General features: G+C 44.6%; 1 protein-coding gene across 5 annotated transcripts in view; it reads right to left on the bottom strand.

Moving 5' to 3' along the window:
* RBL1 (RB transcriptional corepressor like 1) overlaps window positions 1–23,303 on the bottom strand; it is a 63,604-nt gene that overhangs the window by 14,563 nt on the left and 25,738 nt on the right. For 4 of the 5 annotated variants that reach the window (XR_012896578.1, XM_075901475.1, XM_075901476.1 and 1 more), the window contains 8 exons: window positions 20,565–20,677; window positions 17,309–17,412; window positions 12,475–12,612; window positions 11,597–11,761; window positions 11,263–11,398; window positions 10,579–10,839; window positions 9,350–9,567; window positions 1,404–1,580 (listed from right to left, as the gene is read on the bottom strand). Coding sequence is in view for 4 of the 5 variants with exons in the window: in XM_075901475.1 (XP_075757590.1) it covers window positions 1,404–1,580; window positions 9,350–9,567; window positions 10,579–10,839; window positions 11,263–11,398; window positions 11,597–11,761; window positions 12,475–12,612; window positions 17,309–17,412; window positions 20,565–20,677 (1,312 nt within the window). In the remaining variant the exon portion in view is untranslated. Of the gene's footprint in view, window positions 1–1,403; window positions 1,581–9,349; window positions 9,568–10,578; window positions 10,840–11,262; window positions 11,399–11,596; window positions 11,762–12,474; window positions 12,613–17,308; window positions 17,413–20,564; window positions 20,678–21,203; window positions 22,297–23,303 lie in introns of those variants that run through there. The other variant, XM_075901478.1, reaches the window with a different exon arrangement.

Here is a 23,303-nt window from a genome sequence, read left to right as displayed (position 1 = left end):
GCTTTTGCTTATTGGTTAGTCAACTACACTATTACCTCCCTAGTCCTCTGGCACCTTAGAAACGAACAAAAACTATATATTATCATGAGCTTTCATTGGTAAGATCCACTTCCTCAGATGAGTTGGCTTTTGTTTTTCACCTAAGTGTTTAGCAGTCGGAAGTGTGTGAAACTGGATTACAAAACTCACTTGTGTATTAAGTTGGGCTGTTTATAGCACCTCAAAACATAATGTGAACAAGCTTGCACAGTGTTTCCTGTAAGCTGGGCGCTTCTGCAGCTGCTCAGGTGAGATTCAAATGCTGCCCAGCTGATTAGCGGAGCGCCACAGTTACTTTTTTTGTTTCTACAGGTGATGCACATTCACACGTGCCTTGGTGCAGATAAAAAAATTATTGTATACATGGATGGAACAAATTTGCATGCAGATGAATCCCTTTTTATTTCTTAGCAAAACATTTTATTGCTAAGAAACTCTTAGCTAGGTTCCTCAACCTTAATATCATGTGTTTGCAACTACGAGAAGAATTATTTTTCTGAAAAAAGTGAAGTGTGGCTATATAAAAGTAAATTATTCCGTGTAGGTGTGAGCCCCAGCAGCCTTTGAGTTAGCGCTCTGCATAACTACATAATTGCACCTGACTATTTTTAGTGATAGTCTCCCGCTTCATGGACTAAATAAGCTAAGCAATGTGAGGTAATCCCTTTTGGAGACAGACTACAACCAGTTTCCCTTATGTCACGTGGCTGCCTATCTAGGGCCATGCGGACACTCATGGCTGAGGCAGGGGGAGGTGCCTCTCCCCCAGTCCCCAAACCTGCTGCAAGAGGCAGAAGTGCCTCTCCCCATAGTACCATCCTATAGCCTGGACCCCCAGCTGTAGCCCTCACTCCAACACTCTCTGACCCAGCCCTGAGTCCTCTCCTGCACCGTGAACCTCTCATCCCTGGCCTCACCCCAGAGTCTGCACCCCAGTTGGAGCCCTCACTTCTCTCCACAACTCTGAGCTCCCACCCCCACTCCAAACGCCTCAGCCCCACACCCACCAAACATTACTTCCACATCGGTGCACAGAACACAATTCATTCCACACATGCATGGGAAAAATTAGAGGGAAGATTGACTATAACTATGTCCTGTCAACTGAACAGTGTGAATGGGCAAACAAAAAAAAGGAGCACTATCCAGTCCTGAGTCAAAAGTACTTTCGAGATAGGACCTTCAGGGAGGATATATAGAGCAAAGGAAAGAAAGACTTCCGGGCTTCATCAAACCTCTCAGAAGCAATTTCACTCCCCAGTAAGATATCAAGAGTAAAGCAGTTGGATAGCAGATTTACAGTTTATTTTATTAGTAGCTGGAAATAGTTTAAGATAGGATACTTCCCAAAACCTATACATTACCTTTGCCATAATGTAAAAGGCACAAAGGAGGAGTTGATCCAAATGTCTGTCTTTCATTAGATCAGTGCAATGAACTAATGTGAATTCAAAACACGTCCATATCTTTCTGCGCAACTCAATGGAAACATCCAGTTTTAAGCACAAATCACGCAAGCGCACACTTGCTAAATGATATACCTGGGATGGAAAACAGCACAGCAAAGAGTGAAGCTAAATGAATCTTGATTCCACTTTATCACAATTGTGAGTCTTAAAACAACAAAGCACACCAAGCAATTACAAGGAAGAATTCCAGAAAGCACTTATTTATCTGTACATGTTTCTGCATCTCAGAAACAGCAATCTGAGATAGATGGGCTGTATGTACTCCCATCTCCATGGATTAAATAGCTAGATAAGCTGCTACCTGTCAGTTTTAGCATCTTTTGGATCTAAATCCAGCTCTTCGTGTTCTAGTTCAAGACAAATTCTCCACAGCATCAAACACAAACACTCAAAAAGTTAAAGCAGGAAATCAACAAATCACAATCCTATTTAGCAAAATAATATTTGCTTAACCAGAAACAATTTGCCTTGACACAGAACAGATGTACAGATCCCACTCTTCTAGTTTTCTTGGCTCTTAGCAAACACAAATGAGAATAGAAAACTTCAATCCCTGTATCTGTATATATAGGTAAAACCCTACTTCCAAATTCACAAGTCCAGAGCCGACAGGATGGGAAGGTGACTCACCAGTGCAGTAACTGGAGTTCTTCGAGATGGTTGTCCCCGGGGGTGCTCCAGTGCCGCTGAGCCTGAGCTAGAGCCGGAGAGTTGTGACAGCAGTATCCTGGGTCGACCGCATACGTGAGGAGCCAATGTGTGTTCTGAGGAGGCTAATGCGCATGTGCAGCCAGCCCCTCCCTCTCAGTTCCTTCTCTACCCCGGACACCGAAGCAGAGGAGAGGAGGGAAGGCGGTGGAACACCTACTGGGACAAATCTCAAAGAACTCCAGTTACTGCATAGGTGAGAAACCTTCCCTTCTTCTTTGAGGAGTGTCCCCGTGGGGGGTCCACCTTAGGTGATTACAAAGCAGTATTTGTAGTAGGAGGTGGGAGCTTCGAATGCTGAGCCTGTGAGGCCGAGATTATTGAGTGGCCAAATGTTGTCTCTGACTCAGCAAATATCTGTACCACATAATGTTGCGTGAAGGTGAAGGTATGTGTTGATGCCCATGTGGCAGCCCTGCAGATGTGTTCTATTGGGACACCCTGTAGGAATGCCGTTGTGGCTGCCATTGGCCTCGTTGAATGAGTTTGCACAGTTGGTGGGGGCTCTGTCTGAGCTATGGTATACGCTAGTTTAATGCAACTAGATACCCCTTTTGAGAATCTTTGTTTTGATATAGGCAACCCCTGTGACCTCTCTGTTGATGAAACAAATAGCCAAGGAGTTTTCTGAAAGGGTTTTGTTCACTGTAGGTAGAATGCCAGAGCTCTGCGGACATCCAGGATATGGGGAGCTGCCTCTTTGTTGTTCTTATGTGGTTTAGAGATGAAGACAGATAAGTATATGGCTTCATTGCAGTGGAACGAGGCAAGTACTTTAGGTAGGAATTTGGGCTGAGTCCTTGTCTTTATGGAATATTGTGTATATTGGGTCTGCCATTAAGGCTATTTCACCAATTCGTCTCGTAGAGGTGATTGCCACTAAGGATGTTAAATTGCAGTTAATTTACTAGTTGAGTAGTTGATGGAATTTTCATTGACGACTCGACTAGTCAATAGGCACTTGTACATTTCAAAGGAGGAATGCAGAACACCGCCTGCAGCCCAGGGTCAGCAGATAGTCCTGCTGACTCCAAGCTGCACGAGCGTGCCAGCTTTGAAATGTACAAGAGTCGCCAGCAGGGGCTCTTGTGCATTTCAAAGTGGAAGCGCATTCCTGGAGCCCAGGGTCAGCAGGGGTCTCCCCAGCTGATCCTGGGCTCCTCATGGCATTTCTCCCAGCTGATCCTGGGCTCTGTGGAAATGCTGCACGGAGCCTGGGATCAGCTGGAGAGTCCTTAGCTGACTGCTGGTGGTGCTGCCACTTTGAACTGCCGCCTCCGAAGGGTGTGTGAAAATTGAGTGTCCTTGTACAGGAGCGTGTAGAGCAGAGACGGAAGCAAGGTGAACCCTAATGGTACTCATGGAAAGACCCGCCTTGTGTAGCTCTAATAAGTACTGTAGAATACGAGGCACTCCAGTGTGGAGTCGTTCATAGTTTTGGGATGTACACCAGGCAACGAATCTTTTCTGTTTTAGACCACGGATCTTTCTTGTTGCAGGCCGTCTGGAATTTGCAAGGATGAGCTGTATTGCTTCAGGAAAACTCCTTTCCGTGGAGGTTAACCAGCAAGCATCCATGCTTGGAGTTGTAATCTGTGGATGGCTGGGTGGGGAATTTGACTGTTTTGTTGCCTCAGTCAGATGTGACTGGTGGAAATTGATGTGGTGGCCAAATGCTCATCTGTAACAGGTACGGGTACCACGTTTGTCTGGTCCAGTTGGGTGCTATGCTAGGAGTATTACTCTGGCTCTGTCGCATTTGATCTTGAGGATCACTCGTTGTAGAAGTGGAAATGGTGGGCACGCATATGCCAGGTGTGCTGTTCATTGTATACTGAAGGACTCTCCCAGGGAGCGGAGACCTATGCCCGCTCTGGAGCAGTACTACTACTAACGGAACATGCGATTTGATCAAATACGTGCTGTGTATTTTGCTAATAAAGCAACGTAGTTAGCCATTCTCATCTGCAGGCTTGCTGACGAATATGCCTTTTCCCCCATGGTATCCAGCCTATTCCAATCCTTATCATTGGGAACTCTGTGTATTTTGTCGCCTCCCTCTTTGATTGACCACTTCTATGACCAGAGAGTTTGGCGTTGGGTGGGAGAACAGAAATTGTGCTCCTTTAGGAGCTACGTAGTATTTTCTGTCAGCTCTTTTATAGGTTGGCGAAATTGTAGCCGGGGTGTTCCATACGTTCTTGGCTGGGCCCACGAGGGCCTCATTCATGGGGATGGCTAGTTCTGGTTGAAGAGACGTGTGTCAAATGTTTGTGAGCTTATGATGTGACTGCAGAGCATCTGCGAGAGGGATCTCCAGGGCATCTATGACTCTCTTGAAAAGCTCCTGGAATGATTTAATATCCTCCCCCACTGTTAATGGTGGAGGCATTATCGTGTCGTCAGTACATGTGGCTGAAATAAGTGCAGGTGGGGAAGGTGGTGCACTGCGATCTTCCCCCAGGGTATCCCCCTCCTGCTCTTCCATGTAAGAGCTGTAACGCTCTATGGGCCACCTGGTTGATGAATGGGACCGTGGTGTCATGGGAAGCTGTGTAATTTGTTGTCGTCTGTAGAGTGCCCAAGGGCCCCAGTATGGCCAATTAGGCATGACAGATGGCGGCATCCACTGTGGTGGCTGTCATTGCTGAGCCTGTTGCAGAGGCTTATGAGAATAACGCCTCGGTACGTGATGAAGTTTGTACACCTCGTCCTAATCATTGCTAAAGCTCGCTGCTACAGAGTGGGCTGGAGTGGCTGCAAGTGTGCCCCGCAGAGTGTTAGGGATACCATCGGTAACAAACAGGGGCGTCCCCGGTACCGAGTGAACCGTCAATTCAGCTGCCATTGTGAACTGAGGCATCAGTTGGTGGTAACGGAGGGTGGGAGGCATTTGTGGCGACATTAATTGGAACAGAGGCTGCAACGAATGACCTATTGGTGCCATGTGTTTCTGCGGTGCCAGTGGTACCTGTGTCAGGTAATGCGCTCTGGCTCGGTGCCATGTGTGAGTGTGGTTTGTTTCAAGCAACAGCTGTTGACGTGAGTTTCCCTGCTGACAAGGAGGCTTTGCTTTTTGCCTCTGTCAGCGCTTTGTCTGGCACTCGATATGTGAGTTTGGGATCTCGGCTCTTCTCCTTTCTGGTCCCTTTAGATTGCTGCTTGTCTGACCCCTTTTGTGTTTGGGATTCAGCATTAGTATGGACTAATCACTTCCTTAATGGAAAGTCAGTCCCTGAGGAAGAGTAGGACCTTTCGTTAAGGCTACTTTTCTCCCTTTCCTTAGGGCTCGACTCGGAGGGAGCTGCTCTTTCTGACCTCATCCCGGGTGATCTTTGTCTGGGAGGGGTGGATTGATCAGGGTCAGTAGGCAGTCTAGAGCTGTTCTGTATTTGGAGCATTTTTAATTGAAACTCCCTCACTCTCCTAGAGTGGTTGGTTAATTTCTGGCAATATGGGCAATTTTCTGATACGTGCTGCTGCCCAAGCCAGCGGAGACACTGTTCGTGGCTGTCAGAGTGAAATAGAAAGTTGCAGGTTGCACACCTCTTGAATCCAGGCGAACCCAGCATATCCCGGATGGTAGTAGAGTGCGGTTGATATGTGCTGCTAGCGTCGTGAAGCGATTGCCGCTTCTCTCTCTCTCTTTTTATTTTCTTCACTAACTAAACCTTTAAAGAATATAAACTGTAACTGATCTTGTCTGAAGTAAACTATTTACAAAGAAGTAAGTCCTGAGTGAGGTGAAGGGGAGACTGCTGATCTGCAACCATAGCTGGCGGCGGTTGAGAAGGGACTGGGGGGGGGGGGGGGCGGCTGCGCATGCGCATTAGCCTCCTCAGAGCACATATTGGTTTCTTGCACGCGTGGCCAGCCAGGGGTATGCTTGTCACAAATCTCTGGCTCTGAGCTCCAAAGGTGGAGCATCCACAGGGACACTCCTCAAAGAAGAACTACATTGTAAAGATGATAATCCATCAGCTAATACTACTCTAATAAAAACTGTTAAATCTACCAAACTTGCCACCCTACCAGTTTCTGCAAGGGGGGTCTGTATGGCAGGAGGTGTTCATATAGTGAGTTGCCATCTCTGCCTTTCAGGTAACAGAAATTCAAAGTTTGATCCAGCTGGCCAGTATAATTTGACAAGAATTGTACCTATGCTACTCCACTTACCTGAGCACATACCTTGGGACTCCTCCGAATAAGCAGGACATTTGAAGAGGTCATATACTGCACTTACACCCAAGTAGAGCCTTGGATCAACCTGCATAGTTTTTAGCAGGTTTCTTTTAAAAAAAAACTAATTCAGATGAAAACCTGAGATTCCCTTGGCAAGTGCAACATGATTAACTTTCTTTCATTAACTTTAGAAGTTCTTTCCCCTATTATGAGAACTAAGAACACAAAGACATTTATGTCTGGAAGAGTAAACAATTATCTGCTCTACTGAAAAAGTTTCAGGAGCCAGGCAGAAAAAATACTCTTTTGTGCACAAGGGTTTGTAATTAGAACTTGTAACCAAAAGGTCAACATTTCCTTCAAGATGTGGTTTAATCGGAGGCTTGGATTTTAACTTTCAGTAACAGGGAGGAGTAGTTTTGTTTATTATGTTATTTTCCAAGCACAGGGTGAAAGCAAATAGTGATCCATGAAACCACCATATGATTGACAATACTGCTTGCACATTGGTTGGACATTAATTTAGACCACCTTAATTCTCAGATCTCCTCACACAAAAGGCAGGGATATCAGCTGTAAGACTGAAAGCAGAGAACCAAATTCCATTCTGCCTGTGAACTACTAAGGGAAATTAGAATCTCTAAGACTAAGTTTTATTTTCCTCTTTCTATAACAAAGCACTCAAATGAATCTGTCATGGCTAGTTTCTGGCTGAAATTACGGCCACCAGGAAAGCTACTCTTAAATAAAGAAGAGAGAAAACTGAAACAGGGAAGCACACAAGTAGTGTAGGTACCATGATTACATTTCTGGGTGTCAGATTAAGACTGATCTTGTATTGTAGTCTGGTTGGAGGGTCAGCCTCCACCCACGAGGGCTCGAGGGGGTTCCTCCCCCTCCAAGTCAGTGGTCGGCCACTCTACCTCAGTACACATACAGGGAATCAGTTGCAACAACAGTTAAGGAGCTCAGGCCAAGCAGTCAGTCAGTAAGCCAGGTCCTCATGTAGGGTGGGCAACAATAATTCAGGGCCGACTGTCAGTATACTCAGGCCCTAGTTCAAAGCAGGGTAGCAAACAGTCAGATCTCCTAGCTCTTCCATGTGCTTGTCAGCTCTCCGCATTTTGCCTACACAGGTGGGGGAGAGACTGCCACCCACAGGTTGGAGTGGCCAGGGGGTGGGACACAGGCTGACCTGTTCCACTGTATCCTAGCCCAGGGCCCTAACAGCAGCAGATCAGTCTGCCATTGGGTCAGTGGGATCCTGACCACAACACGCTGACTCATTTACAGGCACTGTTTCAGCCAGATCAGGGTGGGCTATCCCTGGGCCACTTACTAACTCCTCCTTGGGGCAGACCTCACTCACTAGCAGGCTTTCTGGGTCATTAGGGAATCGTCCAGCAGCTCCTCTGGGTCGGGGTCTGTCTGAGGTCCTGGCCTCTCTTCGACTTCCTTTAGGACCGAAGCAGCTTGCAGCTCGGGAGCTCAAGGTAGGTATCTGGCTCCTCCAGCAGCTGGGGTCTAAATGAGATCCTGGGCCTGCTATTTATACTTCCTATCCCGCCTCCTGACTTTTGGCAGGATGGTTGTGTGGGGCAGGGCTCCACCCACCAGGGCTCAGGGCGGGCTCCCTCCCGCTCCAGGTCAGTGGGTGGCCACTGCCTCAACTGGTATGCTCAGGGGACCTGCACAATGAAAATGTAAGGCATCCAAATTTTTCCTTAAAGTTATTCATCCCTCAAATTCTTTCCTTCCTCTCACATGTTATTCCTTTCTGAACATTGTCCAGAGGGCTTAAGTATCCAGCATAACTTTGTGAAGCCCATGTAAGCAGCAAATTCTGGCCTGTTTGAGGGGTCCAAGATACAGGTGTTACTTCCAATGGAAGAGATGACAGTCAGAGACAGGAGAAGCTGAAATAAGACAGAGAGAGAGAGAGGGGGGGGGGAAGGAGAGACTGATCAGTTATAGTCTTTCCTTCAGTAGGTCCAACCCATGTATCTGAGAGGGAAGACGATAGTTTCCCAAGTTGTAGTACAAGGGGAGCGGATAGCCTCCATGTGCCCCTGAGCAAGGGAACGGGGGGAGAGGGCAGCTTCACACTCCCAGAAGGGCCAGGGCCGGAGAGGCCAGCCCTCTGGGCCATAAAGAGCAAGCATGGTGCCCTGTACCCCTCTCAGAGCTGCATGGAGCGTGCAGCACTCCGATGATGATTTAAAGGGGTTGGGGCTTCAGCCACTGCCGGGAGTCCCAGCCCTGTTTGACACATTGGGCCCCAGGGTAACTGCCTCCTTTGGCCCCCCTGTTGGCAGCCCTGCCTCACTCAAAACTCTTTAGAAGAAAACAAGGTCAGAGAGATTTAGGAGAGAAAACCACCCTTATTTGAGGCCTGACTTCAGCCTACAGAGTCTATGTGCACTGTCACCTTTCTCCGAGAATTCAGGCTAAGCACTAAGGAGTCAGAGCTGGTCCTCTATCTGCAGCCTCAGTAGAGCTGAGAGGCAACGATAGCAGGAATAAGGAACCAAAAGCTCAACAATTTGTGGCTAGCTATTGGAGATCAGAGAACAACCCGTCCGGCCCTAATTAGCGTATCTGCAAAGCAATGTTTCAGTAATAGTATTTAAAAGCATTTTCTGGCACAAGTACTTTTTTTTAGAGCCAAAGGAAAAGTAACTGAGTAATGGAGAATAACGAGTGGGGAATATTAAAAAGCATTTAATATGGTAACCATGTAGCTGCTAAAAATCTTAGCAGCTAATGGTTACGTGCATCAGAGCCTGCAGCAAAGCGTCCCCGGGCACAGGGCCGCCAGCCCTAGCCAGCATGGCTCCCAGGGAGAATTCACAGAGCACTTGGGTCAATAAAAGATTATTCCACCCATCTTGTATCTCTAAAATAGAGAGCATCATTTAATAACAAAGCACCTCTTTAGCCAGGACATTTACCTTTCTGTAAAACAGTGCCAGGGAGCCCGTTTTCTTTGGTTTACTTCCTGCTGACAGATGTGCATCCTGTGCTTGATTCATAGAGGAATGGTTTGGAGATGCACTAATTAAAGCCTGAGCAGTGAGAGGTACTTGTCCATGATTCTCCACTTTAGACTGCTGAGATAAATTCACTGAAATGGGAATCAAAGTGATCCTTCCAGTCTCGTTTGTAATTCCTGAAGACATACATAGAAAAACATTATTTTGTAGCTAAGCTGAATAGTGTCATTGCAAAGACAATCATAATTCACAGAAACATTTACTGTTAAGATAGACTGTTCTACAATGTTTGATGTCAAAGGAAGCTGTACTTCTCTGGCAGTGCATTCATAAAGAATCAATTTTATCACATTCTTGAAAATACTTCCTGGGAGCGATACTATCAATGTGAAAGATCACACTTCTGTCAAACTATTGGTACAAGAGTTACAAGAAATATTAAATATTCCTATAACTAAAAGCTAGAAACCTCTTATTTTTTTCCAGTTTACTTTGGGCATTTGACACTACTTAGTGAATAGTCAATTTCACTTCTCTCCTGGGTTACCAGGTTCTCTCTCAAGCATCAAAGTGGAGAATTTTTTTTAAAAATTGTATCTATGTTAGAAACGCCCCCAAGAGTTCCTGGTTAATTAAAAAGCATAATCAGAAACAAATATTCTGAAACTGACACGTTTACAGTGAACTAGAACGGAATGTCCCTTGAACAAAACAGTTACTTACTGTCGCTGTGGTTCTTCAAAATGGGATGCAGACATGCACTTCAGTTAAGCGTATGCATGCTCAGCACATTGCAGCCAGAGACTCTTGCCCAGCAGTAGCCACAGAGAGGCAGAGCTTGTGTCTAGTGGCCCCTCCCCGGCTATAATGAGGTGGCACTGCTCTCCAGCCTCACGCAGTTCCTTCATACTGAAATCCCACCAAAGGAGATTTCAATAGAGAGGGGCAGAGGGTGAGTCATGAAATGCGTATTTACATCACATCTCAAAGAACCAAATCTACAATAAGTAGATGCAAATGTGTATTACGCTTCGATGACTTAGAAGCAGTACCCAACCTGTAGGCAGAGCTCAGAGATCACAGGAATAGGGATCTCATGACAGTCTTTCTGATAATCAACCCCAGAAATAGTAATGCATTCAACACCATCATAATGTGCAGTAAAGGAAGATGAGTAAATATCTTACCATGCAGCGGGATCGTAAGTTTTTGTCCCATTGTCCCTGCTACAGTAGCTGTTGCCATTGTCAACAATGTCTGTCCCGGTGAGACAGACACATTTTCAGCTGCAATTCCTGAGGCAATTTTTAACTTAGTTCCTTCAGATAGAACCTTTTCTACCTGCATTTCTTTTGGGCTATCATCGCCAAAGAGCCTTCTCTTAGCACTTCCCGCTGTAGGAGAACTGTAGCGCTCTTGAACAGAGATCGGTGACAATGGCTGCATGTCTAATGTGAAAGAGGAAAAAACCATCACAACAATGTGCAGTAGTTTAATGGAAATATCCAGAATGAAAGAACTGCTAGTCCCCAAGGTAGAACACGCAAATTAGAATCACAAGAATTCAACTGACAGAACAGTATCACCATAATACACAGGTGCTACTATATGTTCTCTACTCCTTCAATTGCTTCCTTCTCCACTGCTCCCAACCAGTTTCATTGGACTGACAATGTTTGGTCTCCTAGGCACTCGAAAAAAATGAAGACCTCCTCCCTTCAGGAGAAGAGATTTTCATACAGAAAGTTTGAAAAGACAAGTGACTAAGATTCTCAGCAAACAGTACAAAGTCACCCAGGATTTCTCTATGTATTACTATGAATGGTTTGAAATACTATATACCACAAACACATCAGAAGCTCTCAACTTACCCCGCCGTAAACTCCCACCAAGATCTGTGCGAACCTCTTTCACCCGAGGGTGCACAATAGGAGATACGGGCATCATTGGGAGGTGCCCTAGCCCACTTCCGCCATTACCTACTTCAAAATTACTTGGGAATATTACCTAGGATATAAGAGATGCCAGTTTAAGAATAAATAATCTTTGCCTCTTTATACCAAATACCATTATTAAAAATAGTGTCAGAGAATACTATGTCTTAGTTTTTATTGTAATTATTTCAATGCTGAGTAAATTGTTGCATTTGTTTAATATCCCCTGGAAAATATCAGCCTTGGAGAAGGAGCCTGCTTGTCAACATACTTCTTCACAGGTTGGGACTTTGTTTTCTGAGGCTTGTAGAGCTTTCCATAAGGCAGAGTCGCTGGTCCAGGCTAGACTCTCTAGAATTTGTTCTTCGATGCTGTTGAGATGCTTTACCATGTCTCTGGAGAGTCCTTCCTCAGATCGAATCAGTACTTCAATCACCTGAAGGGAACAAGGTAGTTTCATCAGCCATGCTAAAAGCAAAACACACCAGCCATCCTTTACTCCAATGTGACAGAATGCTAGCCATTGCGCACTGGTCACTGACGTTGCTGGGAATAATTAGCTACTTTCTGTAGGAGGATTATGAGAACCTGAGTGGTAATTCCTTGACTACTGTTACAATCGGCAGTAACTGGGAGGAACAGGTAGCATGAGGGAAAGCTCAGAAGATGAGCACTACAAAAGACAGTGTGTACAAAGGCTGTGTAGGAAGTTATTGCTGCAAAAAATGGTTACTTACATTTTATAACTGATCTTCGAGATGTGTTCATCCACTCCCATAGGAATGTGCATGATTGGCAAAAGGTTTTTTCCCCTAGCAGGACCCATCGGGCCGGCGGTGGAGCCCCCTGGAGTGGCCATATAGAATGCCTGACCAGCCCTCAGTTCTTTCTTGCCAGCTTTCCAACAGAGGAGGGGCGGGTGGCATTTGGAATGGACATGAGCAACACATCTCGCAGAACAACAGTTACAAAAGCTAGGTAACCATTTTCCTTTGAGTGATTGCTGCAGGTCAGCACTAGCCCCTCTGCTAACCCTAACCTAGGAACAGAGGGCTTCATCATCTAGGACTCTCAATCTAATAGTAAAGAAAGATATTTTAAAAGGTTATAATTCAGATGCAAGTACTTGAATAGGATGTTTATGATTACCTTATAAAAATAGAAAGGTCGGAGATCAAGAACCTCAATAATCCAAGGGAAAGTTCTCAGTGAACTATATGCAAATAGCACAATCTCCAAACAACATGCCATCAAGGAACGATGGAAAATATCTTGCTCCAAGAGAGCCTAGAGAGAACACAGAAATAGTTTTCAGCCACACCACTGAGACATTGCATATAAATGTTTTCTTAAGTGTTACTGACAAAGAAGAGTATTCACCTTGTCATACATACACACAAACTCTATCCGCACTACATGAAGTGTGATGATTTGATCTGCTAAAGTCTGCATTAAAAACAAAATCTAGAATAGGTTTTTTAAGTTTTGTTTTAAATCAGACCCTAAATTTACTACCCATTAATTAAAACTTGACTGCAGCTAGATCTGGCATAACAAAAACTTTACAGAAGAGCAAGCACTTAATAAAACCAAGGGAGCCAGAGAACACTGATTCCAAGGCCAGAAGGGCTTTCGATTATCTACTGTGATCTCTTGTATAACAAAATACTAGAGAGTTTTGCCAAAATAATTCCTAGAGTAGATCTTTTAGGAAAACATCCCATCTTGACTTAAAAATTGTCAAAGGGACTGAAAATCCACCACAATGCTTGATAAATCATTCCAATGGTTAATTATCCTTACTTTAAAAACTCACCCCTTATTTCCTGTCTGAATTTCTCCAGCTTCAACTTCCAGCCACTGGATCATACTATACTATACTATACTATGCTATGCTATGCTATGCTATACTATACACCAGGCATGTCCAAAGTCCGGCCCGCGGGCCAATTGCGGCCCGTGTTCCGGTTTAATATGGCCCCACAGGTAATTTGGCAATATCTATCTTTTATGGCCCCCAACGAATCCATATGTATTGAGATGAATACATTGTAAAATCTCAGTTAATGTCAGTTGGTCTAAATCAGTTATAAATATATTTGGACACAACATATATACTTGGTGTTATGTTCCTGTTCATATTTTTTTAACTTAAAAGTTGACAGACAACCTTTATTACCAATAATATGTAATGTACTTTACAATGTTCCTGACATATATTTCAGCTTCCTGGATTTTTTTTTTCATCTGGCCTTCAGATATGAAAGGCAGAGTGATTTAACACCTGTTTAGATTTGTCATCCATGTGACGAAATGAAAAGTATGCCGTTTGCAATAAACTTTGCATAAAATAGTTAATTTGCATTTAATTTTAATGGTTCAAAGAATGTCAGGCAAAATGGTCGGCCCTCGCGCATGTTCACTTCATCAAATCTGGCCCTCTTTGAAAAAAGTTTGGACACCCCTGCTATACACTATACTAGTCTCTGTCAGACTTAAGATCCCATTAGCAAAAAATTATTCCCCCAAGGTGGGTTCTTCTAGACTAATCAAGTCTTTGACCTTCTTTATCTAGATAAATAGATAGAGCTTTTTGAGTCTATCACTAGCAAAGCATGTTTGGTATTAATCATTCTTATGGATCTTCTCTGAACCCCATTCAATTTGTCATTACCATGTCTGTTCCACTTTTTACAGCCAGATTTCCTGACTTATAAGTAGTACAGGTGCTGACACTCTGGAGAAAGAATAGTAGATAAATCAACTGTATTACAACTAACATTGCTAGATGATGACAGTTGAATCTAAAAAAGGAAACTTCCAATAGTGTGCTTTACATATTAATTCCCTGAAAGATTAATTACTGTTTCTCTTGCCCTTTCTATTTGTCCCTGCTTTTTAAAATACAAAGACTGGTTTTCATAGAATCATAGAACTAGAAGGGACTTCGAGAGATTTTCAAGTCCAGCCCCTGCACTCATGGCAGGACCAAGCACGAGCTAGACCATCCCTAACAGATGCCTGTCTAACCTGCTCTTAAATGTCTCCAGTGATGGAGAGTCCATAACCTCCCTAGGCCATTTATTCCACTGTTTCACCAACCTGACAGTTAGGAAGTTTTTCCTAATGTCCAACCTAAAAACCTCCCTTGCTGCAATTTAAGCCCATGGCTTCTTGTCCTATCAGAGATTAAGAACAGTTGTTCTCCCTCCTCTTCGAACAACCTTTTAGGCTATGTCTAGACTACCCGCGGCCTCTGAAAGACATGCAAATTAGGCGCAAATCTGCATATCTTCTTCTGATCCCTTTTTCGGAAGAGTTAAAAAAACCCCCACAATACGGCTTAGACGGGAGTTTTCGTGTGAAAACCACCATTTTTGAAAGAACCCTGCACACCTCATTTTTTTTAGAAAGAAGTTTTTTTTCGAAAAAAGACTGCTTTTTTTTTCCGGGGGGGAGGGGAGGGAGGGAACCACACACACAACACTCTTCGAAAAAGGGATTGGAAGAAGATATGCAATTTTACCCCTAATTTGCATATCTTTTAGAAGCCATGGGTAGTCTAGATGTGCCCTTAAGATACTTGAAGGCAGTTATGTCCCCTCTCAGTCTTCTTCTCCAGATTAAACAATCCCAGTCCTATCAATTGTCCCACATAGCTCATGTTTTCTAGATCTTTAATCATTCTTGTTGCTCTTCTCTGGACCATCTCCAATTTCTCCACATCTTTCTTGAAATATGGTGCCCAGAACTGGACGCAATACAGGCAGTCCCCGACTTATGTCGGATCTGACTTATGTCGGAGCCGCAGTTACGAACGGGGCTTGCCCCGGAGGACACGGACTGCGGGACCTAGCGGTCCTGCCGCCCGTGTACTCCGGGGCTTTCTCCGCGTCTCCCTGCCCTGCTGCCCGAGCCCCCCCCCGCGGCTTTGCAAAGTCTCGAGGAAGCTGGCAGCGGAGCAGCCCAGGCGCCCCGCGGCTGTCCCGCTGCTGGTGTCCTCAGTGGCTTTGCTCCCCGTCTCCCTGGTCTGCTGGTCTCCAGCAGACCAGGGAGACGGGGAGCAAAGCCGCGGAGGACCCAGGCGGCGGGACCGCAGTGCGTCTCAGTCCGCTGCCCGCGTCTTCCTGTTCTGCTGAGGTGGGGGGGAGGGCGTAGCTAGTACGCCCCTCCCCCCCAGCAGACTAGGCTTTTCTCCGGACGCCTGTGGCAGAGCAGCTGGGGCGCTGCCGGTTGGTCCCGCAGCGCCGCTCTGGGCGCTACTGGACTAACCCGGCAGCACCCCATCTGCTCTGCCCCAGGCGTCCTGATTCAGCCGCTGATGGTTAGTTTCAGCAGCGGCTGAATCAGGACGCCTGGGGCAGAGCAGCTGGGGTGCTGCTGGGTTGCTCCAGTAGCGCCGAGGAGCGGCGCTACTGGAGCAACCCAGCAGCACCCCAGCTGCTCTGCTCCAGGTGTCCCCAAGTCAGCTGCTGCTGAAACTGACCAGCGCTGACTACAGGAAGCCCGAGACAGAGTTGCTCTGCCCTGGGCTTCCTGGAATCAGCTGCTGATCAGTTTCAGCAGCAGCTGACTTGGGGACGCTTGGGGTTCTTAAGTTGATTCTGTATGTAAGTCGGAACTGGCGGTCAGTTTCAGCAGCGGCTGAATCCGGACGCCAGTTCCGACTTACATACAGATTCAACTTAAGAACAAACCTACAGTCCCTATCTTGTACATAACCCGGGGACTGCCTGTACTCCAACTGAGGCCTAATCAGTGTAGAATAGGGCAAAAGAATGACTTCTCATGTCTTACTTACAACACTCCTCTTAATACATCCAAGAATGATGTTTGCTTTTTTTGTAACAGTTTCACACTACTGACTCATATTTAGTTTGTGGTTCACTATGACCCCTAGATCCCTTTCTGCAGTATTCTTTCCGATGTATTCATTTCCCATTTTGTATATATAAGACTGTTCCTTCCTACGTGGATAACTTTGCATTCGTCCTTATTGAATTTCATCCTATTTCCCTTAGACCATTTCTCCAGTTTGCCCAGATCATTGTGAATTATAATCTTATTCGCCAAAGCACCTGAACCCTGCTAGTTTGGTGTCGTCTGCAAATGTAAGAGTACTCTTAATGACATTCTCTAAATCACTGATGAAGATATTATATTTGTTTATCTAGTTATAATACAAGTAAAAGGGGAAGCAGACCTATAGTGCCAATGGCAGTAAAGCTGCTTTGATATTATGGGTAAAAGGATAAAAGCCTGCTCACCAGGAGTTAAAGCAGAATGCAGGGTGTGCTATCTGCAGTTATTGCAAAGCAACAGACATTTTGTTGAAGGATAAAGAGGAGAACAAAAATGACTTGCCCAGCATCTATGTTCTAAAAGACAATACAGGCAAAGACAATTAGCAATTATAGGCACCTTTATATAGAGTTCTTATTACTGTCAAATGCTAGTCTATTCAGATACATATCAGACAAATACCAGTTAGGAAAAAAAGGGAGCTACCATACTATTAAATGCAGATTAATCATTTGAGATGCACGCAAGAAGCCATAACAACTTACAGAAGAAAAACAATCTTGCAGAGAAACAGCTGCAAGTCGCTTTTCTTTATCAGTTCAAATTACTTGACAATCCAGTTTTTGATTCAAGGTAGTTGTAGTACAGCAGCGTGTACACAATATGGTACACAGTCATAAGCAAATATAAAGGAAGGAATAATGTTAGTTAAAAGACTACTGACATTGAACAAATATTGAGCTCTCAGGAACTACATCTGGGTTCAAGTATTGAAATCATTTCACTTAAGGAATGAAATTAATATTGAACTGGAAAACTGAGCCCATCAATCAGTAGACTAAAAAACCAATTCTACCTTCAGATTGCTTTAAATGGATTAATACAAATACTGAATTTTTCTGAAAGCATTCATAAGGACGAATGTAAAGAAGAAATACTTGTGTTCCAGTTCTCCACATACCGTCATGTCCTTTCCATGCAGTCTTCGTGTTTCTTGTACCACTATACTCTCCAAAATTTTGTAATACAAAATTTCTGCCAGTTTTAGTCTGTTAACAGCAAAATCTGCAATGGAAACCAAACATTGCTGAAAGCTTGTATTCCAAGTCAGCAGTTGGGAAGTGGGAATAGATGAATAAACAGTATTGATTGAGCTAACCAATATTTTATTTTCCTTAATAGAAACAACACGTGTTGTAAATCAATAGGAAATACCTCTTAAAGTCTTTAGTAGTGTAATTAACATACATCAGACTCTAGAAATTGAAACTTTAGAAATGCTTTTGTGTAAGGTCTCCCATTTAGTAAATGTCTTCTGAATTTCAAATATGCCGTACAGTAACACACATGCAGGAAAGTTCATTTAATTAAGTAATTTTTTCCTATTTCTTATATTGTTTTTGTGTGTACTATTTCCTTTTAATTGTATCTCTTGAAATAAATTGTTAGATTATTCAAAGTTTATAATCTGTTAAGTGTTTCAATATAATTTCTTTCAAAGTCTTATTCTGAACTATAACTTTGCATAGTTTCATTCAACTCTGTACAATGTTGTGTTTGGTAGTTACTGACCTGTTGCAAAGAAGAGATGCTATCAGTTTCAAACCAATAAGTAGAGGATCAATATTTTTAGTTACTGTTGCCTTTACTATGTCACCCCTTATTTATTAAACTTTTTTAAAAAAATACTCTTTAGTTTGATAGCTGATTTCCTCAATGCAATATTCTTATGCTATAAATGTCTCAACAGTTACACTGAATACACCTTCACATTCATGAAGTTGGGGTTGATGTATGGATAAAATGTCCTAAAACACACACTATATGGACATTTATCTCTTCAAAGCTTTAGAAAAGAGCAATAAAAATAATTAGGGATATGGAACAGTTTCCGTGTGAGAGAACATTAAAAAGACTGGGACTTTTCAGCTTGGGAAAGAGACAACTAAGGGAGGGGATAGGATTGAGGTCTATAAAATCGTGATTAGTGTTGGAGAAAGTACTATTTACTTCTTGTAACACAAGAACTAGGGGCCACCAAATGAAATTAATAAGATACAGGTTTGGACACAGACTGGCTAACCTAGTGAGGAGGGCTTTAAACTAGGTTTGACAGGGGCAGGTAACCAAAGCCCACAGGTAAGTGAAGAACATGGAAACCTGAGAGACAGGTTGGAAATGGGAGGGAGTGTGGGCTACAATAGCAGAGAAAAAAGAGGGGCAAGGCAGAACTGAGGGGCAAGATCAAATCAGTATCTTAGATGCCTATATACAAATGCAAGAAGTATGGGTAATAAGCTGGAATAACTTGAAGTGCTAATAAACAAACACAACTATGACATCGTTGGTATCACAGAGACCTTGGGGGATAATACAGGCAGCCCCCGACTTGCAACACAACTGGTTCCTGGGGAAGCATCACAAGTCGGGGGCATCATAACTTGAACCCTCATTTCCAACAGCCGTTGTGCACCATCATAAATATGGGCCGAGGATGTAACTTGGGTGTTTTCAGCCCCTTCAGCACTTACAAAAATGGTTGTAAGTGCGGAGGTTGCAACTCGGGGGTTTCCTGTACACACAGTTGGAATACTGGTATAGAAGGGTACAGCTTACTGAGGAAGGACAGGTGGGGAAAAAAGGGAGGAGGTGTTTCCTTCTATATTAAAAATGAACACACTTGGACTGAGGTGGAGATGGATGTGTTGAGAGCCTCTGGATTAGGCTAAAAGGGATAAAAAAGAAGGGTGATGTCATGCTAGGGGTCTACTATTGGCCACCTATCCAGGTGGAAGAGGTGGATGAGGTTTTTAAACAAATAACAAAATCATCCAAAGCACAGGATTTGGTGGTGATGGGGGACTTCAACTATCCAGACATATGTTGGGAAACTAACAAAGCAGGGCACAGACTATCCAATAAATTCTTGGACTGCACTGAAGACAACTTTTTTATTTCAGAAGGGGGGGGGGATTTGATTTTAACAAATAGGGAGGAACGGGTTGAGAATTTGAAAGTGGAAGGCAGCTTGGGTGAAAGTGATCGTGAATTCATAGAGTTCATGATTCCAAGGAATGGTAGAAGGGAGAACAGCAAAACAGAGACAATGGATTTCAGGAAGGCAGATTTTGGGTAAGCTCAGAGAGCTGGTAGGTAAGGTCTCACCATGGGAAGCAAGACTAAGGGCAAAAATTACTGAAGAGCGTTGGCAGTTTTTCAAAGGGACATTATTAAGGGCCCCAAAGCAATCTATTCCACTGTGTAGGAAAGATAGAAAGTCTGGCAAGAGACCCCATTGGCTTAACCAGGAGATCTTGTGGAACTCTTTGCCAGAGAATGTTGTGACGGCCAAGACGATAACAGTTAAAAAAAGAGCAAGGATGAGCAGGGATGGTGTCCATAGTCTCTGTTTGCCAGAAGCTGAAAATGAGTGACAGGGGATGATTCCCTGTTCTGTTCAGTCCCTCTGAGGCACCTGGCACTGTCCACGGTCAGGAGACAGGAAACTAGGCTAGATGGACCTTTGGCCATTCTTATGTTTAAACTTTGATCAGCCTGGTCCAATCCGTAAACAGCTGGAGTAATATTAATACATTTCTATGCAGCAAGTTGCCCCTCTATTGAAAATTCAGTTTTCACCTACACCAATTATTCATTTTACCTAATAAAGTAAAACTCCAATTGTCCAGCATCTAGTGGTCCGGCACTCCTGATAGTCTGGCACCAACTGGAACCCGGAAGTGCTCCAGCCAGCCGGACAATTGGAGCTGCTCTGCCCGTGGCTTCCCCAAGTCCGCCGCTGGTCAGTTTCAGCAGCGGTGGACTTGGGGAAGCCCTGGGGCAGGGCACCCCAGCTGCTCTGCCCCCGGCTTCCCCAAGTCCACTGCTGCTGAACTGACCAGCGGAGAATTGGGAAGCCGGGGGCAGAGCAGCTGGGGTGCTGCCAGGTTGGTCCCACAGCGCCGCCCTCTCCCACACTGAGCAGTTCTCCGTCAACCCCTCCCCACCGACCCCTCATAGCCCCCCTTCCGGTATTCCGGCATATCTGATAGTCCAGCACCCCCTGGGACCTAAAGGTGCCGGATTATTGGAAGTTTACTGTACATGAAGAATCACCCCAAGTACTTTTTCTTCACAAAAACATTTTGTCTTGGAAACACAAGTGATGCAATGCACTTCAGTAGCTGAAATACTCTATGCATTTCACATATTCCTACCTATGTGAGATCCTGGCTGGTCATTTATTGACTGAGTATAGCTCCGACAGAAAGTCTCACCGATTTCTTTTACTGTATTCATGATGCTGTCCATAGGGTTGCGTATACAAGACCTACAACAGGACCCAAAGAGATAGAAATCTCATTTGTATACTATAGAAACATAAGAAAGCCCACTGATAATCTTATCTTTGGAAGAAAGGATTGCTTTTGCCAAACTTGCCTTTTGGCAGCCAGCACCCTGTCCTTAGATGCATTACATATATGAAAAGTTTTACAAGCTAACCAGAAAGAGAGATAGACTGTTGGTTCTAATATTTCTCCTTTCAGGTCCTATTTTGGACTATAACCTGGCATTATTTTATTCCATTCCGTACAACATTCCATTCAATAGTTCTACACAAAGAAAAGATGCAAACTGTGTTCCAGAACAATAGAAATACAATATTTTAAAGGCCATAAGGATTTGATAGCTGGAAAAGATTGACGGCTTGTCTACATAGTGGAGTAAGGCACACTATGGAAGTATGATTTCTAAAGCGCACTAATTATTCTGGATTAACTGCTCTGAGCAGATCTTGCTGGTGCTCATTAAAGATTTCCTAGTGCACTTACATGTAGTAAGAGGAGGTTACTCGCCTGTGCAGTAATTGACATTCTTTGAGATGAGTGTCTCTGTCAGTGCTCCACTCCAGGTGTTGGTGCACCCCTGTGCCTTTGTTTGGAGATTTTTACTGCAGTACCTGCACACGCAGTGCCTACCTCACATGCTAGATGCGTCTCAATAGTGCATGTCCATGATCAGGCTCCTCAGTTCCTTCTCTACAACAGAGACAGCACTGTGGGTTGCTCTTGTAATTCAGTTGCAGATACATGCATTGATGCAAGAGGAGATGTGTGGTCACTTCTGGGGATGTCTTAGGCTGTGTCTATATTACAAAGAAGAGTTGGAAAAAGATATGCAAATGGAGAATGCAGTTTGCATATCTTTTTCTGCTTTTCTTCTGAAAAAGGCTTTTCCGACATTTGGCCAAATGTTGGGAAAAAAAACCCTCTTCCGGAACATCCCTTTCTCGTAAAACAAGGTTTACAGGGATGCTGAAAAAATGTGCCTGCTTTTCCGAATTTTTTTCGGAAAAGCAGACACATTCCTTGGACACGACAAAGCTTTTCCAGTATCCCAGAAAAGATCTGTAGTTTAGATGTACCCTTAGTCAACATGGTGTCTCCTATATGATCCCCATGGGCTCCAGTAACACCACTGTCCAGGGAATGGCATGGAGGTCCCATCCATGGGTGTGCACGCCAGGGCAGTAGATCCCTGGGGCAAGAGGACCTTGATCCCGTGGTGACCAGTCTGCAGCTGGGGGGAATGGTATGGTGAAAAGCCTCACTGAACGTGAGAGGGACTAGGAGAGAGGCAGTCAGGGCCATGTTGACAGGTCTGGTGTGAGATCGGTATCAAGCAAGGGGAACTGTAGGGTCAATGATACACTTGAATCTCCATAATCTGGGTGTCTCTGATCTAGGAACACTCATGGTTTGGACTATGGCCAGGGGAGAAAGCAGCTCTGCATGCTACTGGCTCCCTCCCAGCTGGGGGATTGGCAGTGCAGCAGAACGCTGGTGTAGAAGCTTTCCCCCCACTGCTTCCATAGCAGGGACTGTGAAGCCGTGTGTGCCCCCCCGGGAGCAGGGCACCAGGTAAGTGCCCCACGCCCCTCCTCCTCACGTACCCTTTTTCTTTCCCAGATCTTACTCCCTCACCCCCAGTGCACTCCTGCTCTCTCCCTTCATCTCAAACCCCACCCCCAGCATGTTCCTGCACCCTCCCTCCCAGACCTCACACCAGCACTCTTCATTATGGCGAACACCTGTGGTCCAGAAAATTAAATAATCCAACACAGCCTACCTCCCAAGACTGCTGGATTACAAGAAGTTCAAGTGTAATTCCTTGAATGAAAGAACTGCGGTGCCACAGTCCTTGCAGGAAGAGTGCTTTGTCAACTGCAAATGCTATGCTGTGGAATCCGGACTGTGTGGGCAGGCATTGTTACTTGAGACGCTGGCAGTATCACGGGAGCAACTAAACTTGGCAGGCTTAGTTGGGTTGGCATTGTGTTGTTCCTGGTGCAATTGATACTGCATGAGAAAAAGCAGGCAACTTTGAGCCTGAAACCTCGACACTGGCACAATGCGCATCAGAAGTGGCCAGGGTACAGGTGATACTGGAGGAGCCTGGCACTTCATAGATGGTGAGCCGCAGACTGTGCAGTAGTAAGGCAACAGATCTGCTCAGAAATGGTTTGGTCTCTGTGAGGCAAGGCAGGCGGTCTTTTTTTTTTTTTTGCTTTTTAAAATCTTTTGCTGACCTAGTAGGGCTTTGTCTGGCTGAAGAGTCTGCACCTGGGTCAAAGGCAGGTCCAAGGGACTTCTCCATTAATATTAACTTGAACTTGAGGTGCTTAAGAACTGGTGAACCAAGCATAGTATGAACTGACAGGAAATACAGAAACAAAAAACTGAGGTGTTTTGTTTTTGTTAATGAGGGAGAGGAAAAATAAAACTCATCTGACTAAATACATGTAAACTATGTAAAAAACTAACTCGGCTAGATAAAAGTGAAGATCCATTTCAGGTCAGGGGCAGTAGAAAAGGAACTGGAGTCTAGCAGCACAATTGCTATTGTGACAGCTGGCACAAAAGGCAGGCACTGTGCACTCATGGCTAGTGCGGGTA

Source organism: Pelodiscus sinensis, chromosome 18 (genome assembly GCF_049634645.1).
Source record: "Pelodiscus sinensis isolate JC-2024 chromosome 18, ASM4963464v1, whole genome shotgun sequence".
Taxonomy (NCBI): Eukaryota; Metazoa; Chordata; order Testudines; family Trionychidae; genus Pelodiscus; species Pelodiscus sinensis.
Note: the sequence above shows the minus strand (reverse complement) of the source record. Positions and strands in the feature narration are given on the sequence as shown.